This window comes from Gouania willdenowi, chromosome 3 (genome assembly GCF_900634775.1).
Source record: "Gouania willdenowi chromosome 3, fGouWil2.1, whole genome shotgun sequence".
Taxonomy (NCBI): Eukaryota; Metazoa; Chordata; class Actinopteri; order Blenniiformes; family Gobiesocidae; genus Gouania; species Gouania willdenowi.
The window spans coordinates 42,255,095-42,274,744 of NC_041046.1; the positions used below are offsets into that span (position 1 = coordinate 42,255,095).

A 19,650-nucleotide genomic window follows, 5' to 3' on the forward strand; every position below is an offset into this window, starting at 1 on the left:
GTGATGATGATCAAGTCAACCATCCACCATTTACCGTACCAGTGAGTCCCTCTGAACCAGACTGTACACTGGTACCTGACCAAGCACCACCAGGGTGTATCACATGTGAAGAGATGACACAAAAGGCATCCTTTACAAGGTACCAGATGGAATTACTAGACAGGGACCTGGACAGCCTCAAACTGGCTCTGGATGTTTCCAAAAAGGAGTTCCATGAGCAGAAAGAACAATGGGAAGAGGAACGAACGATGTTGATGAAGGAGGAAACAGAATCAGATTCCATGGTTGAAATCCAGGAGGAGGAAATCTCCAAGCTCAAGCTTAGCCTGGACCAATGGAAACAAGAGGTACGCCGAGGTGAGTCTAACCAGAGGAAGATGCTGAAGTGGCAGCGGGAAACCACCTTCCTCCTTCAGCGTCAGAATCAGCAGATCTTCAATCTCAAACACTCACTGGATCAGACCAAAAAACAAGTAGAGGAGCAAACCAGAAAGCTTCAGCACCAGGAAACAACAATATCAGAAGCTCAGAAGAACATCATCATCAAAGACAAAGAGCTGAATGTGAAGGATCTCCTCGTGCGTGAGCAGAACATTGAAAACGACGTTTTGAGGGCTGATCTCAGGCAGGCGCAGGAGAAATTAAAAAGTCAAAGTGATCAACACGAGCAACTGTTGGAGGTGAACGCCAACATGTTAGAAATGGTGAAATCAAAGGAGCAGGCCTACTGCAGTCTGGAGGAGCAGGTGAAAGAAAAGGTGACCCTGCTAGAGAACGCCCTGGTCGAAGCACAGAACCAACTGAAAGCCAAAGATGTGGAATTAGAAGAAGAGCGGTCCAGACACGCTAAAAAGAAACCACTACGGAAAAGAATCCTCCAGTGGTTTAAGAGGAAAACCAAACGTTAGAACAATATAAACCCCATGATGATTTAAAACATTCTCTCTCTCCTTTTCTTATTTTAATGCAGGAAAAAACTTTTATAAAGAAAAAAAAAGACAAAAGAACAAATGAATAAGAAAAATGTTTGTAAAAATAAAAAAAATAAATAAAAAAATGTAACCCCTTTTTTTTCCTTTGTCGTCCTTGGCAAGAATCTCAAACTCCACCTATGATCTGTCCCCAAAATGTTTTCTTTAAAATGTACATGCAAATCCTGATAATTAAAACAAAGGCAATGGGGATACAAAGGACTGATCAGGGTTAGGGTCATATTACATTTTTTAATTACAATTATGACTTCAATTATGTTGAATTACAACTCAGTTGTAATGATTACATTAATAATTGGCCAAATGTAGCAGCATTTGTTGCTTTAATTGCATTATTATTAGTTACATTATACTGTATATTTTGTCTCATTTGCTGCCTGGACACGTTATCATGCTAATTATCTGCCATCTTCTTGGTTTTTCCGTAGGTTCTCCTTTAGCTCCTAGCTTAGCCGTACCGCCACACATTAGAAATACTGTTTCTAGCAGTAGATTTAGAAGCTTTGAGCCCAGACACAGATCATAATTCTCTTTCTGTGCATAAAAAAGTTTGTTCTCAATCTGGGTTGTTTGGTTCTGCTATGACGGCACGTTTAGAGTGAACAAATGGCTACAACACATCTGTGTGTGAGAGACAGGAAATAAGACTGAGAACTACATCACAGATGAACAACAATGAACTAGTTTACCAATCTAAATACAAATAAAACACAAACACACCATAAAATAACAGTAACTGAGTTACTCAAAGTGTAACTAAATTACTGGGTTAAAAGTCACGTATTACAATTTAATTTTTCTACTGGCTGAGAATGGTTGTTTGTGATGTTTTGGTGGCTTATGTCACAAACCACCACTGTTGGCTCCACCCCTTCTATAAAAACTAACACCTGTGGACTCAGTAATCTGTGTGAGAATTGTGACTAGAGGAGTAGAAAGTATTGATTAGCTAGTTAGCATAGCATAGATTGTTCTTTGGAGATTTTATAGTTTAGACTGGGCGTGTCTTAATATCCGCTGTGTTTTCTGTCCACATTTACTGCAGCGTTGATCTCTGCATGTGTGTTTGCACCTCCTTCTCAGTTATACTATTTTTCCGTACGAAAACTATCACCGCAGACAGTTGCAGATTTCATGAATTGCTTTGCTCTCTCTACACAACCTTATTTGCATTTTCCCCTCCCATATTTTTGCTCCCCCTGGGAGATCTGCCTATTATGCATATTCATTAGAGGGAAACACCTTAAATGAATTGAGGGCGTATTGGTAAGCGCAGTTCACACGCCCACCTGCCCTTTGTACTCCTTATTAGCATGTGGAGTGACATTTGCACACGTGTTAATACCACTAAACCTTTTGTGAATCTGCCCCTGAGTTTGCAGGGGACGGGGGGAGTTTTCCCAAATTCATTTGAAAAAATACAATTCGTTTTTGTTGTTGTTCTTTAAAAAATACTAGTATAAGTACTAGTATAAGTTTTCAGTGAAATGGTCCCAAACTTTTGAGACTTTAGGTTGGTTCTTCTATTGCGCAATTCTTCTTCACCATGTAAATGGTGAAGCGACACTGCACCCAGCAGTTCATGTATGGTACTGCAGCAAAAATGAAGCAGAAAGTGACCGCCGGAATAAATTTACAACATTAAATGACACAAGTATTTCTAGTCGACATGTTACTAATCATTTTTGCATTATTGTATGAGTCACACATTGCGGTTGCCGCGAATCTCAAACGGTCTTTAAATTTAACCCCTTTTACCCAAATACCTGCTTTAGGTACTACCACTCACTCATTCCCCCTGTCCACAGCCACCATCATTATAGCTAAGCTTCACACTTGTCACTATACTGGCTGGATTACACAACATAATAAGCACAATATATTCTACAACTTCACATCTCACCCTCACTGCAAAACAATCTATTCTTCCCCACCTTTTCTATTTCCTACCTTGAGTCTCTCCTCCCTGCTCCCTTTCCCCTCCCTTCCCCCTCCCCCTCCACTTAGGTGTAACACTGCTCTCCCTTTTTATATCCTCCCTATAATAAAAGATTTCTTACCCTTCCTTAGGGAGGGCTGGTGATGGTCACAATTAAGCAATAAAATAAATCAATGTATTTTATTGCAATAACAAAATATGCATTGCTGTCTCATAATGATTGCACTTCCTGTGGTGTTGACCTTTGACAGCATGTGCAGACAAGTTAAAAAAAAAAAAAAAATGTATCTAGAATTTAGACCACATGTCAAACTCATGGCCCAGGGGCCAAATCCAATTCGGCTCACAGGAGGAAGTAAAAATTACAAAGAAAACATGAATCATTGTGTAAATGTATTTCATTTATTTTATTGGTTTATTTACCAGCTGCGGAGCACCGTCGGGCCAAGATGTCACTGTCTGAGTTGTTCACAAAGTGAAAGTACAGAAATACAGTTGTTTAAGATTGTGTGTTGTTTTAATAAAAAAAAGAATAATAATTACAAAAAGCTATTTATATTTTTCAGAAACTTCAGGTGACCCAACATTGGTTGAAAAATAGATTTTGTAGCTCCTGAATAGATTTATTTCTGTAGTTTTTATTATTTCCAATCATCTCATGCCTGGGGGGGGACAAAGACTGACACTTTATTTGTTAATTTTCTACTCTCTCCCTCAAGTCCCCCCGTAGTGCCATTGTGTATCCCTAGGGGTACACGTACCCACATTTTAGAAACACTGCTGTAGACTAAGCTACCCTCCAACGTCTAACAGGCCCCCGCACTGAAGACTTTCAAATCCTGCTTTAAAAGCTCCTTTCGGCCGCTCAGAGCTGCCCTCAAAGAAGCAACACTACTTCATTTAATCACTCATTACATTTCAGAAAAAGCCAAAACTGCCACAAAATGTTGATATTGTTCTGCTAGTGATTAATAAAAGGGTCTTTGTTGCATTTTTCTCCACTGGTTTTGACCCTTTATTGTTTTTTCTTGTAAAACTATATTGGAAAAATACTAAAAAATAAATGGAGTTCATATCGCCTATCGCCATTTAGAGGAAAACATATAGCGATATGAATATTGGTCCATATCACCCAGGCCTAATGTAAACAAAGCAGTAACGTTTTATCTTGTAAAGAATATGATTGTCTAAACTGTGTGAAATGAGGCGTTCAAACACTGTTTAAAGTAGGATTTTATTAATATGAGTGTATTACCTCAATAACAAATGGAAATCACGAGACTGATTTGCAGCGTTGTTATGGAGCAAGTGTTGCTAATGCTACACCACTTTAGTTAAACAAAGTAAAAAGACTGTGTGTGATTGAAAGAACATGTCATTTGATGTTAATTGTACTTGAAACCAGTTTGATGAATTTCTTACATAAATCTAAATAATTTTTTTAAAAGTACCCTGACTTAAATGATCCTTTATTTCTTTTTTCCATTCATGATGATTATTTTAAGTAGGTGAATTGTTTTTTTTTTTTTTACTGGTAAATGACTTGAAAATCATCTAAATGATCTGAATGATAAAATAGAGATTGTGATTTTACAAAGAAAAAACAGTGATATGTTTTTCTTTCCATATCACCCACCCCTACAGTCTATTAATTACTATAAGTATGATGAGTATGTAGTGTGGCTTGTTTAGGTCTGGTTAGGACGCACTCACAAATCCATCTAACTGTGCTTTTAATGCTGTTCTGAGAAGTAGAGAAATCAGCGACTCCTAAAATTTGTATTTCAATACGAAATAAGCTATAAAAAAAGTAAATAGAATAATCGATGAATCAATATGGGCAATATTGTAATTTTATATATAGCCAAAATAGAAATCTGGATATATCTTTAATTCCGATATATTGCCCAGGTTTAGTCAGGCCTTCCTTGGAAACAGTTATTGTTCGTTGGCTTCTTTCAGCAGGAATATGTTGAGTACGAGTTGTGTTTTTATAGTGTCTCAGTTCTGTTTTATAGTGTCCATGTCATGTATTAATTTACACATTTTCCTATTGGTTTCGTCTGTCCCTGAATCGATGCTTAAAACATGCTTAAAATGGTTAATGTGGTTAACTATTATCATTATTTTCATATTTATGCACAGCATAAATGCACTGAAACAAGCACAAGATTTTTTGCAAGTATAAAATATAGTAGAAATGCGTGATATTGTCCCAAAACATATCAGTACATGTATGGTCAGTGTCATATACAGTAGCTATATTCATTTCATTTCAAAAAGTCAAGTCCATCATATTTCGTTATATTATGTCAGATTTTGCACAAGATTTGACATGAATGTGTCTCGTACCATTCGTTTTCTGTTCATGAAAAACAAATTGCGTGTAAATGTGTGATATCGTTCAAAATAATGCATGTAAATGTAAAGTTATATATTCAGTCATATTGCACATTTTTCTTAAAAGAAGTAATAAAAACAATATTTCCATTTCTGTTGAGAATTAAATTCTGTATTTTCCATCCCTGAATATCTGAGCCCTATTAATGGTTGAGGATTCCTTTGTTTGATAGATTAGGACAGTTTGAGCAGTAAATCAACATGTCAGTCTTAACCTTTTCAATCACAGATTTCTGAATGTTTTTTTGTGTAAATCAAACGCCCGTTTGTGTCAGCAGATAAGATGTTGGTTTCTGATCGATAAGGTTTGATGATCTACATCCTGCCTCACGTTTCACATTTCAGATTGTGGGGATATATTTAGTCCTGGAAATGAAGTTTTATCACCGTCAGTTTAGACCATGATATGAAAATCAACAATCTGCCAAATACGAGTCAACCGCCACCTGTTTCTGAGGATGTGTGTGTGTGTGTGTGTGTGTGTGTGTGTCTGTGACGAATCACTGGTCTGCTCTGCTGACATTTCATGTCTGAGCCACAGAAAACATCTAAAGAAACAACCTCCTGTGATGGCATTTAAACAGAGAATGTGAGAGTTCTGTTAGTGTGTTCACTCACCTCTCCTTCTTTCCTTTGCCTATTTTGACAAGGTCATTATTAATACGGACCCAAAATTACATTAAACAGAATGTATTAATAATACATTTCAGTTTTTCCTTAAATGAATGAATATTAATTGAATATTAATTTAAACCAGAGCTAGAACAAGCCGTTTCCTATTAACGTAGATCTGTTGCAAAATGTGAGTGCTTGTAGAATGTGATGTGTGTTAAAAACTCCACACACGTGTGAAATTAATTTCATGTCACAAATGATGGGGAAAAAATGTGAACGTGTAGAGTTCAAATTTAAATCCAAGGAAAATATTAACACATGCTTGATCTGAATGTGAAGTCACAGAAAAAATATTCACAAATGTGTAGACTGATATTTACACAAATAAAACTTGTAATTCAACATTTTCTTGCATGTTTAGTTTATTACTCATTAGGGATGGGAACTGAAAACCAGTTATTCTGAGAACCGGTTCCCAGTAATCCAATTCCTAGGAATCGTTAATTTGCTTGCCTGTCAATTCTGCTTATCGGTTCCTCTTACGTCGCAAAAATATTCGATGACGTCACACTCAAGTGGCTTATTTTGGTTCTCAACTTTAACAACATGGCGCCAAGGCAGAAGCACTCAAAAGTTTGGCTATATTTCACTATATTTTCACCATGGAGAATCCACCTTCTCCACCCACAGCTGTGCTGTCTTCCGTGCTGTGTTTGTAGTGTCTCTGTTGCTACACTACTCACTTCCGGGTTCTGTACACTCGTGCTAAAGTTGCTTCTTGTGTGGACTTTTCTAACGAAAACAACAAACTTCAGCAAGAACACACACCTCGTCACCAGATCATGTCCTCATAACAAGTAATCAGACATGGGAGACGGACTGGTACTGATCGTTGTGTTTAGTTTGCTCTTTCACACACACACACACGGCTGATGACGTCACATGTAACAACGGGGACGGCGTCTCTGAAGGTCCATTTATAGAAATGTAAACAAAGGCTAAACTAAAGCTTTACCGTTTAAATACATAATAAGTGCAGCTGTACTTTTAGTTAATGTTTTTTTTTTACAGAAGAATTATTTGTTTTACAATCTATACCAGGTGGATTAAAAGAGAGCTGATATTCCTGCAGGAAATTAAAGAGACAAATATAAGATAATAGAGTTAGAGCAAACAAATCCATTTATAATAGAGAGTCGTTCAGGAATCGAATCGATAAGCAGTATCGCTAAATTCTTATCAATTCCCATCCCTATTACTCATGCCACTAGTGTTTACAACAGCAACAACTTAAATCTGCCGCTACATCTGCACAAACTACTTTTTCTTGCTTAAATCCATGCTGCTTGAGTTTTGCAACACATTTTCTGAGACATCTGATGCAAAACAGTTTATTATTATTTGCTCCATAGTATATAGTCATCTTAGATATGTAAATATTTGTTTTAATCAGAAATAAAATGGGTTAAAAGTGACCAAAAATGGTGGAAAAGGTGGTGAAATGGGATTTTAAAAAGCACAGAAATTGGTTTAAAGGGGCCATATCATGCTAAATCCACTTTTTTAGCCCTTAAATGCATTTTGATGTATATTTAGATTGTTTAGAAGCACAGAAAGTTCAAATTAGTCTCTCAGGTGCTCCGTTTGATCTCTTTATATTATGTTTTGGTCATATTTTTCAATCTGTTTCGATTTTTCGATTCTCTATTACGTTTTTTTGACCAATAACGTCAGCGGAACTGCCAAATTAGGACATCGACTCCAGGCCCAACACTTCGAGCAATCTGCCATTTTTATTTCTCGCTTTTATTTTGTAGTCCAAGCTCCAGGATGCAGAAGTTACGAGAGGATAAGTCAAAATGTTTGGTTGTTGGATGTAGTAACCCACACGCTTCATTACACCGTCTCCCAGCATCAGAACCTTTTCAAAGTGCCTGGTTGAGTTTTATTTTTCACAGAAATGTACCCACATCTGTGGGTAAGGTCATTTTTGTGTGCGTGCAGCACTTCAAGGATGACTTCTTCATCAACCTCCACCAGTATAAAGAAGGATTTGCTGAAAGACTTTGTCTGATTGAGGGTTCAATTCCATCTATCTTTGGAGACGATGAACAGAGCACTTCGGTAAGCTGTAAATAACGCTAAAAAGTGTGATGATAAGACGTCCCTGTCATTGTTTTGTTATTCTTCATATGTTAGTGCTTTGTGCTCGTTTTAGATCCTTGATGATATGGCCTACGTGGTGTAATTTAAGTCTAAAGTTTTCATTAGTTATTTCATTTTGCGGTTTTTGTCTCCGAAAAGACTGTATTATAATGCATTTTGTGATGTTAGCTTGGCGCTAGCGTTAGCTCGGTGCTTGTGTTAGCTCACTTGTTAGGGTTCTGCAGGTTCATCATCTTCATTTTCATCTCGCTCCGATGGGTCAGACTCTGGCTGGAACATGTAAGGCTGGATGGACAAGTCTAACGTTGTTGACATTGTGTAAATAACGTGTGAATAAACTTTTTCTGCGCCGCTACATAGCCATATCTCTTCTATCAAACTACAAAAATGGCCGAGCAGGGTGGAGTTGAACCTGGAGAGGGGGCGGGGTATGAAGAGTCTCATTTGCATTTAAAGAGACCTCACCAAAACGAGTTGCTCTTAGAAGCACATCAGAAAAGGGGTGGAGCAATAATAATGAGGAATTCAGACCCAAGCAGTGCAGTTCCGCTTTATATAGACCACAACTTTATGATTTATATGTAAAAAGGAAGGATTTAAAACCATGATATGTCCCCTTTAAAGTAGCAAATTAGAGTGGTCAAAAACGGAGAGAAAAAGTTAAAAAAAAAGGGTTCTAAGTGTCAATATTGGAACAATTAGTTTAAACTGGCAAATAATGGGCATGACAAATCTTGAATGGGGTTTAATTGGCAAAAAAGGGCATGAAATATGGTGAAAAGAGGTTAAAAGTGACAATAATGGGTCAGCATATGTGACAATAGGTTGAAAAGTGGTGGAAATGGTTTATAAGTGCTGAAAATGTCTTGAAAGTGGAAAAATGTGCAAAAAAGGCATTGAAATTTGATGGCTAAATGGCAGAAATGGGAGTAATGTAGCAAACATGGATTTAAAGGATCAGAAATATGGTAAGAAAAAGTGATGAAAATAGGTTATGTTTGGTGTAGTTGCTGAAAAAGGGTAAAAAAAAATAACCAAAAATGGGCTCAAATTGTTCAGTATAAATTCTTAGTTTCTGGAAGGCATCTGGCGACCACCTCCCAGTGTCTAGTGACCCTCAGACTACAGAGCATGTTCGACCCTGGTCAGGTCACCACACCAGGAGGGGAGAACATGCAAACCTCTCTCATTGAAAGACCTGCACAGGAGCCTGTGACCTATTAGCTGCTATGCCTTGTCACAGAGTGGCCTATATTTCTGTGTCATCCGTTTAAAAATGGGTCTTCCCTTCACACACACACACACACACAGCTATTTGAGCTCGCTCATTAAATGATGGCACCTCCTCTCTTCGTCTGCTCTGGAGACGTCTAAGATGCTCGTCTGTTAAAGTGATAATGACGAAGTGAAAAAGTGAAATCTCTCCGACTTCTTTTAGCCGCCGCGCTAACTTAACTCTGCAGGAAAAAGGCTGCTGGCGATGCTGTACCTCACCAATGCTGCGTCTACCTCACAACGAGTAGAGCTCTGTGCGTATCTGTGTGTAATGGAGAAAGAATCCAGCAGAGTTGCAAATCAGGCTAATGATGGTTATAGGAAGAGAAGTGTGTGTAGGCCGTGACCAATCAGCAGTGTCGGTTCGATACTGGTAGCGCTGGGAGAGACGAGTGCCTATGGTCTTGGTTCCAGCTGTCTGCGCCTGAAGACAATCTCGTGCTCTGAGAAAAGCCCAGATTAGATTTTGATGGATTGGCCAGGAAAAAAAGAAGAAACCGAGCACAACATGAGACAGGAGTCACAGTGAAGGTCAGAGGACAAATCAAGCCAGGCAGACATGTAGAGACAGGAGCTTTAAACCACTGAGAGTCACATGGTATTACAACTGTTTGGTTTCCCTAAAACACACTTTAACAGGTATAATAATCAAGAAGGGTTTCAGTCTGACTCTATAATAATGATGCTCCGATCGATCGGCCAATACTTGCATGAGAAACCGATCTATATCTTTTCTACCTCCGTGAAGGTCTTAAAGTTAGCCACTGTCCCCTTCTGCTGTGAGATGACTGACAGGCCCCGCCCACCTAGGGTGATCAAATTTTTAAAAGTCAAAACCGGGACAGTAATTTAACCAAAAAAAGTAACAGATTCTCAAAACAAACTATTTGCATATGCTTTTATTTTTAATGAAAAACATCATTTACATGTGTTATTTATTCCTTTTAGATCAAATGTATAATTGCAGCAGCTGAACCAAATTAAAAGTGGCCATCACTCAAAAAAAAGGCCTTATTTTAAGTTTGCATAAAATTCTTTTGAATAATCTAAAGACTTGTTTTTCTTTTTGGCATCGAATTGCAAACGTGTGGAAGACTTTTGAGCTTTTTAATTGGTATTGCAAGTGTTACTATGGCAACTGTTGTGATTAACAGCTCACAGTCCACAGAGTCAAGTTTTTAAGCAAAATGCGCAGCTGCTTTTAGTTTTTTTCAGTTTTTTCTGAATAAATGAGACTGAGCTTCTGAAAAATGGGGACAAATCAATGATGTGGGGAAAATCAACCGGGACATGGGACGTAACTCTGAAAACCAGGACTGTCCCAGGTCTGGTCACCCTACGCCCACCAGGTCATTTGCACACGTGTGCATGCGTCTACATGGTTATCAACAGTCACCCGGAGTCACGACAAAAATTGGAATGGTTTTTTAGAAATTGGTGATCCGCCAGAAAATATAAATCGTGCACCCCTACTCTAAAACATTCCAGAATAAAAGTAACACCGTGGCTCAGGTGGTAGAGGGTCGTCTTCTGATCGAGAGGTTTGGGGTTCGATCCCAGTACCTGACTATGTGTCGAAGTGTCCTTGGGCAAGACACTGAACCCTAAGTTGCTCCCAGTGGTCAACTAGCGCCTTGCATGGCAGTCCTGTCCTACTGGTGTGTGAATGTGAGAGTGATTGGGTGAATGAGCTGATATGTAAAGTGCTTTGAGACTGTTTCAGTGGTGATAAAGCACTATATAAAATCAAGTCCATTTACCATTTTTAGTCCATTTAACACCTGTATAAAGGTTGCTTTTTTAAGAAATGTACTATTTTCTTTGAAAAATCCTCACATAAGTGGCCCTGGGCTATATGCCTAGATTTGAGGCTGCGTCAATATAATGCTGATGCTTCTCTTTTTTTTTTTTTTTTTGTCAATAGCATGCTTCTTATCCAACAAGGAATGCTATTGGTTGAAAAAGGGGCCAATCATCAATTGGCCCAGCCAATCAGAGCAGCATCTACTATCACTTGCGCCACCTCACTGCTCCATGTCCACATATCAGTCCTTTTTAGTCACTGCTTACTGTGATCAGACTGTTGCTAGCCTGCTATGCTAACTCTCCATCTGCCAGGGCTGGACTGGGACAAAACATTCAGTCCTGGCATTTCATGTCTAGCCCACTACATTGGTGGCTACATGCTAAGCTAACCCAAACAAGTGGAACTGGTGGTTACATGCTAAGCTGATCCAAACATGTGGAACTGGTGGTGACATGCTAAGCTAACCCAAGCATGTGGGACTGGTGACTACATGCTAAGCTAACCCAAGCATGTGGGACTGGTGACTACATGCTAAGCTAACCCAAGCATGTGGGACTGGTGACTACATGCTAAGGTAACCCAAGCATGTGGGACTGGTGATTACATGCTAAGCTAACCCAAGCATGTGGGACTGATGATTACATGCTAAGCTAACCCAAGCATGTGGGACTGGTGATTACATGCTAAGCTAACCCAAGCATGTGGGACTGGTGATTACATGCTAAGCTAACCCAAGCATGTGGGACTGGTGATTACATGCTAAGCTAACCCAAGCATGTGGGACTGGTGATTACATGCTAAGCTAACCCAAGCATGTGGGACTGGTGATTACATGCTAAGCTAACCCAAGCATGTGGGACTGGTGATTACATGCTAAGCTAACCCAAGCATGTGGGACTGGTGATTACATGCTAAGCTAACCCAAGCATGTGGGACTGGTGATTACAAGCTAAGCTAACCCAAGCACGTGGGACTGGTGATTACATGCTAAGCTAACCCAAGCATGTGGGACTGGTGATTACATGCTAAGCTAACCCAAGCATGAGGGACTGGTGATTACATGCTAAGCTAACCCAAGCATGAGGGACTGGTGATTACATGCTAAGCTAACCCAAGCATGAGGGACTGGTGATTACATGCTAAGCTAACCCAAGCATGAGGGACTGGTGATTACATGTTAAGCTGATCCAAATGAAATTGTATTCACCAGTTTTTTCTTATCAACCCATAAATATATGGTAAAAAGGAGGTTAATTTTATTCTTTTTAAATCATGTAAAGCCAGTTGAATTCCCTACATAAATACAGTACATCTGCCTTGCCTTAAGGACAAATTACACAACAAAACCACTTATAACTCTTGTTTTTCTAAACTTTAACACCTGCTCTAAGCCACACATGTTCAGGTTTACCATGTTGTGATTGTGTCTCTTTCCTGTGCAGTGCCTTTCCGTGAGGCTCCAGCCTACTCCAAACGTAGACGGGCTCCGTCCTCAGGCAGCAGGAACGGCCAGACGCCCTCCTCCCTGTCAGCGCCGCGGGTCCTCCTGCGCTCCAATAGTGACAACAACCTGACGGTCACTCAGTACCAACAACAGCAACACGGCTCCCCCGACGGCGGCTGGACCCCCCACCTGCAGCAGCCGCACGCCCAGCCCCACCCGCCCAGGGGCGCCCAGCAGGGACACGCCCAGCCTGGCTCCTCAGCATTGCATCGCAGCCTGTCTCCCCAGCTGCTCCAGCCGATGCCCAGCGGCAGCCCCAATGGCAATGTGGTGGTCCGGACCATGGGAAGGGGGGCGAGGAGCCGGTCTCCCTCCCTCAGCCGACTGGGGGAGGACACCAGACGGGCGACGCCCTCACAGCGTCAGGCCAGGTCAGTCCCAATCTCTACATGACTAACAACAATTTGGATATATTTGTGTTGCTGCCATTGGGATTCAGATATGAGCTGATGACAGAAATATCCATTCAATCTGTATTTGTGCTTCCTTTCTGCTTTTTTATGCAAAAAATTGGGTTGTCTTGTTATTTTTCTGCTCAAGAAAGCAGAGGAATGAGGGAGATGGCCAGACTTGGATCGTGAATGTTGACTATCAAACCCTCAAAACGTGTTTAACTCATGCCCAAAGATTCACAAACAAACTCAATGTGGTTTTCAAATCCCCAAAAAAATCATTCACAAGCTAAAGCATTTTGTTTTGCAAATAAGAAACACACCCATCAAGCAAATGCAGCATGTTTTACTGCAACGGAATGTCTTCAACTACAAGTCATGTGACAGTTTTTCATTGTTGTACAAATATTTTTTGGAACCGAAGGCTATTTTCTGTAATTGAAGAAATGTTTTTTTGTACATGTAAAACAAGTTGTGTTAGTTTGACAGGTATGTTTCCTTTCCTCAAAACAAAATGCATTAGAATGTCAATTTAGTTTCTCTTTGCAAACGACACTGAATGAGTAAAACAAGTTTGTGAAGTTTTGGTATGATTTTAACTCCATAGTAGATGTGTCAGTTCGATGGTAATCAGACTCCGCTTTACATGCATTCATCTTTTTTTAATGATTATTTAGGCTAAAAAGTTTACTGAATCGATTTCAAGTCACTGAATCATTCTAAATTAACCAATATCATCCTTGAATTGACTCGGCAACAACAACGCGTGATTCGAATCGTTGTTAAAATTAATCGTTACAGCCCTACTATATACAGTAGAGCTGATTTATATATAATGTACATATAACATATTTCCAGTTTCCCCACCCCCATCAATGCATGATATATGAGTTCCTTTGTGAAACATGCCATCACAAAGATGCCAGGCATCTCCAGCAAGTGTTGCCATAGCTACACAAAGACACTTAGCAAACGCATGCAAGTCCTAACATATGCATCATCTGCTCTGCTCTACCTGGGTGAGCTCACTGAGATACGCTGTCACATCATCTGTCTGTAGCGTGTGTGGGAGCACGTGATGGACGTGGGATTAAAGCGTAGCACGGTAACAGTCAATCCCGATTAAGACACATGCTCTCTGGCCTCCTCCTCCTCAGCCTCATCTTCCCCCTCCCCCCCCCCCCCCCGGCCCTCGTGTTTCTTGGCAGATGGACACATTTGGAAGCACCAACACTTCCCACACTCTGTAGATCAGCTGCCTCTGCCCAACGTCCATGGACGCGGAATAATACGAAAGATTAGCGAGAAGACGTGAGGGGCGAAGCGGTGGAATGAGGACAACACTGAGGAGGTGGAGAAGGAGGATGATGAGGATGAAGAGCAGAGAATAAAAGCACAGAGTGAGGGTTTGGAGCGAGGGTGGATGGGAAGACAAGTGACGGAGGAGATGAAAGAAGAGGGAGGACAGAAACATCACTATCATGTCTTTTGACTTACTTTGTAGAAAAATCTCAACAGTGCAAGTTTGGTGGTCGACCGAGAAGCTGCTGTTGTTTAAAGCAATACCAACGCATCACATGAACACATTTTAGATCAGGGGCCAAATACTGGGCAGTTTGACCTCAAAAGGGCCACAGATTTTCTGTGGGTTAATTTCAACAGTATTGTGCCCTACTTTGTACTTCCACGTATACATAAAATAAAAAATATGTAAGAAACTGATAATATTCTAGCAATAAGTGATAGATATCACTCCCAACGAGAGCTTCACTTTAAATTCCTTAGATTTTGTGACCAATTTCTATTTAGTTAGGGGAAATATGTAATAATTTGACAAAAATATAAGGATTTTTAACGAATTTTGAGGGTTTTTTCCAACAGTTTAACATAAAAAATTACTTCAATCATTGAATATAAGCATCAGGAGTGCTTATAAAGTCTTGGTCTCGACTCGGTCTCAACTCCTAAAATTCTTTGTTTTGACTTGGTTTCAAATCCCAGAAGTCTTGGTCTTTACTCAATCTCGACTCCCAAAAGTCTTGGTCTTGACTCAGTTTCAAATCCCAAAAGTCTTGGTCTTGACTAAGTTTCAAATCCCAAAAGTCTTGGTCTTGACTCGGTCTGAAATCCCAAAAGTCTTGGTCTTGACTCGGTTTCAAATCCCAAAAGTCTTGGTCTTGACTTGTGCTCGACTCCCAAAAGTCTTGGTCTTGACTCGGTCTGAAATCCCAAAAGTCTTGGTTTTGACTTTGTTTCAAATCCCAAAAGTCTTTGTCTTGACTTGTGCTCGACTCCCAAAAGTCTTGGACTTGACTCGTTCGGAATTAAGTATTTACAAGGTCAGTTTAAAGAAGATTTCATTTTGAATTAAAGGGAAATTAAAGCTCTCATGTAAATGTGGCCATTGAACCAAATTGTAGCTTTTGCAGCAATTGTATACAAGTTCAGCCTCTGTAATGTTTCATCTATCTGCCTTTTTCAGACATTATTGCCATTTTATGTTTGACCGTATTGAATATCAAATGTAGCCCAGGTGAAGCGGCGGAGGTCACTAATTGCTTGGTTTCTAAAAGTGGGACAGGACGAGCAGCGCTGAGAGCAGCCTGTGCGTGACCCGGTTATCTGACCCTGATAGACCAAGTGTGATCAGGTGACAGACCTACATTAGTGCTCTCTGCGCTTCTGTTCTTCTTATTACGACAACGAGGAAGACTCTGGTAGAAACTTGTGTTAAAACAGTTCAGTCACTGAAATTATCATCCAAATCCGGCCCACCAGTACATCCACTGCAGCTCGAAGTGAAAACGTCACTGAATGATTTACCCCAAAGGAGTTTTCTGTACACTTTTGGTCTTAAAATGTGTTTGACACACCTGTGTAGTGTTATTGACTCATGTATAAATAAAGCAGACAATATTTAGGCTTGGGCTGGGCGATTTGCATTGAAATTGTATCACAATATACTGTAAGTGTTTCATATCAGTGGATATCGATAATTTTTGATTTTTTTAACCTATTCAAAACGAGGACCAGAAGAAAAAATACCAAATGTAATAAACTTCGTTTTAAACGTAATATTTCACATTTAAGAAGAGCTCAACCCAACTATTAGTCTGGTCTGTTAGGAGAATTGTGAAAATGTGTATACAAGCATGAAATTTGGCACTTATAGTTTTTTTACCTGCTAAATTCAAATCTGCCAGGAGCTGGAGCCAATTCTCAATGGGGTCACCATAGTGGACAATTCAATATGGGGCCACCCAAAAACAGGTTCTTCAACCAACAAGTCACATATTTAAAATGCAAAACATTTTTCGAAGGTTTTGGACCTCAAGATTCTAAATATGATTCTTATTTGACAGTAGCCTTGACTGGTGTCGCCATATCGGAAAATCCAAATGGCCACCTGTGAACATTTAACATCTGTTTTTTACAACATTTTAGCCTGACATCCCAGATCAAGGTCAAATAAAGACATCATGTTTCATGTTAAATATTCATCATGTTTCATGTTAAATATTCACAGGTACACACTTAATGTCACACATGTTGACCCATTATTGTCACTTTTAACCTCTTTTCACCATATTTCATGCTTATTTTTTGCCAATTTAACTACATTCACAATTTGTCCTGCCCATTATTTGCTAGTTTAAACTAATTGTTTCTACTTTTTAAATTACATTACCCTAAACCCCTTCCCCTATTTCCGTCACTTTTAAGCCAATATTGACACTTTGAACCCTCCTTACCGTTTTTTTTCTTGGCTACTCTAATTTGTAACTTTTAACCAATTTCTGCAGTTTTTAAAATCCCATTTTACCACCATTTTTGGTTGCTTTTTATGCCATATTTTTGCTCCTTTTAATGCATTTTTACTACATTACTTCCATTTCTGCCACTTCTCCATCACATTTCAATGCCTTTTCTGCATATTTTTTCCCATTTTTAAGACATTTCTGGGACTTATAAACCCTTTCCACCACTTTTACACACCTACTGTCACGTATGTTGACCCATTGTCACTTAACCTTTTTTTTTCCCATATTTCATGCTTATTTTTGCTAATTTAACCACATTCAGGATTTGCCAGTTTAAACTAATTGTTTCTACTTTTTAAATGACATTATTCCAAACCCCAATTTCTGCCACTTTTAAGTGACACTTTGAACCTTTTTCCCCACTTTTCTGTCCGTTTTTTCCACTCTAATTTGCCACCTTTAACCAATATCTGTGGTTTTTAAAATCCCATTTTGGTCACTTTTAACCCATTTGATTTCTGATTAAAACAAGGATTAACGTCTTTAAAATGACTATATACTATGGCACAAATAATAATTAACTTCCTGGATAATAGTGGATATTATTCAGATAAATAAATGATTCATAGAACAATGGACCATCATTTTGCTAGCACTTTTATTTTGGGGGTCGCGGGCTGAAAAGGATGAGAACCACTAATTTATAAAACTGGGACAGTAACCATAGGATCAGCAAGAACACTGATTAACATGCATCAGAATCCTTCTGTGGACACACTGTGCTCTCCTCTTCTTGTACTGCATGCGTCAGTAGTTGTTTTTTGTTGTTGTTTGTATGTGTGTGTGTATGTTATGTAGGAACAAATCAAATCACTGGGATTTCATAATCTTGTCAAGCTCAACAGAGGAAATTTCCTCTGTTGTGTAATTGCATCTGGATCACAAATGTTGCACTGGATGTCCTCAAGAGACGCACGGTTTGGTTTGCCACCAAACGCTGCTTTCATAGCGAATATTTATCCGTGAGGTCACGTCTGCAATAAGTGGAACATTTGAGTCACCGATTTCCCACCGAACGTCACGTTTTCTGGTCAAAACCTTCTGCCTTCTGAGGGGTTGCTTCCTGTTAAAACTCACTCACTGTCACACTTTCTGAGACGCAGCGAACCCTCTATCGGGGCCAAATCCGGCCCTTTGAAGCATCTGATCCGGTCTGCAGGAGAAAGTAAAAATTACAGAGAAAACACGAGTCATTGTGTAAATTAAAACTCAACATATCATTTTTAATGTTAAACTGTTGAATAAACTTAATATTCTTACAAAATCCTTCAATTTTCATCAAATTATTACATAATACTTCCCTTAATTTAATAGAAATTGGTCACAAAATCAAGACAATTTAAAGTGAAGATCCTGTTGGGACTGATATCTGTCACTTATTGCTTGGATGTTGTCAGTTTCTTACACATTTTGTATTTTATTTATATGTAGAAGTGCAAAGTAGGGCACAAAAATGTCGATTTCTCACCGAATGTCAGGTTTTCTTGTCAAGACCTTCTGCCGAAGGGTTGCTTCCTGTTAAAACTCACACGCTGTCACGCTTTCTGAGCATACCTTTCAAGTATCCCGTTTTGGCCGGGAAACTCCGGTATTTTACCCCTCTTTCCCGCCATCTTCCCGTATTAGTATTTTCCTGTAAATATCCCATATTTTAATGTAATAATGAATAAAAGCTGCCTTACTAAACTGAACGCAGTCACTAGCCTCACGAGAACTGCCACCTGAAATGGCCTGAGGGGCAGTTCTCGTGAGATTAGTGCTGACAGCGGCAAGTTGTCAGCAACAAACCTGGAAACAATTCAGAAAAGAGATGATGAATGGCTGAAGACGTTCTGGTGAAAAGACAAAGAACTGGTGTAAATACGTTGTAAAATGTGACAGAGAGTTTATCTTCCTAAAGAGCAGCAGGATGAGACACAGTTACACGTTCTGTTAGATTAATAACTGAGATTTTAACGTCTACCACAGCTGAAGGAACCACGTAAGTCACCATGAAAAATCAGCCAATCACAAGCTCCACAAATATACACTGCTTTAAAAAAGTGTTAAAGGATGTAAAGTCTGTAATAAATGTGTCTAATAAGTCATTAGTGAATATCAGAGAACCACATGAGTGAGCATGAGAAATTATAATAAAATATGCAATAAAATAAAATGTTAATGTCGAACTTAAATACAAGTAATGTGAAATTAACAGTAAATATGTTTTCATTTAGGCTGTTTTGTAGTTTAGGAAATATATATATATATATATATATATATATATATATATATATATATATATATATATAATATATATATATATATAGCGATCGTATTCCAAAACTTGACAGGTATGTTTCTGAGTCGCAGCGAAGCCTCTATCCCACCTGTATCAAACTCATGGCCCGGGGGCCAAAACTGGCCCTTTAAAGCATTCAATACAATGGCAGTCATTTTTAATATTAAACTGTTGAAAAAACTCAACATTCTTACAAAATGCTTCAATTTTCATCAAAATAATTACCAGAGGTTAAAGTAACGTACTACAAGTACTGTGATTGAGTTGCTTTTATGGGTACTTGTACTTTTTAAAGTATATTTCTAAATCAATCATTTTACTTGTACTTAAGTACATTTTAAAAGAAGTAAAGTAATTCATTACATTTCTACACCCAACAGTTACCGAGTAAATTATTATTTTTCTAAATGATTAACGGACATAGTGAAACTACAAAAAATGAAACGACCAGACAACAA

General features: G+C 38.9%; 1 protein-coding gene across 1 annotated transcript in view; it reads left to right on the forward strand.

Annotated features, from left to right (window-relative positions):
• The window catches only part of LOC114460674 (SH3 and multiple ankyrin repeat domains protein 2-like), a 284,910-nt gene that overhangs the window by 157,463 nt on the left and 107,797 nt on the right, over positions 1 to 19,650 (forward strand). The window contains 1 exon segment of the mRNA XM_028442602.1: positions 12,637 to 13,069. Within this exon segment, the coding sequence (XP_028298403.1) occupies positions 12,637 to 13,069 (433 nt within the window).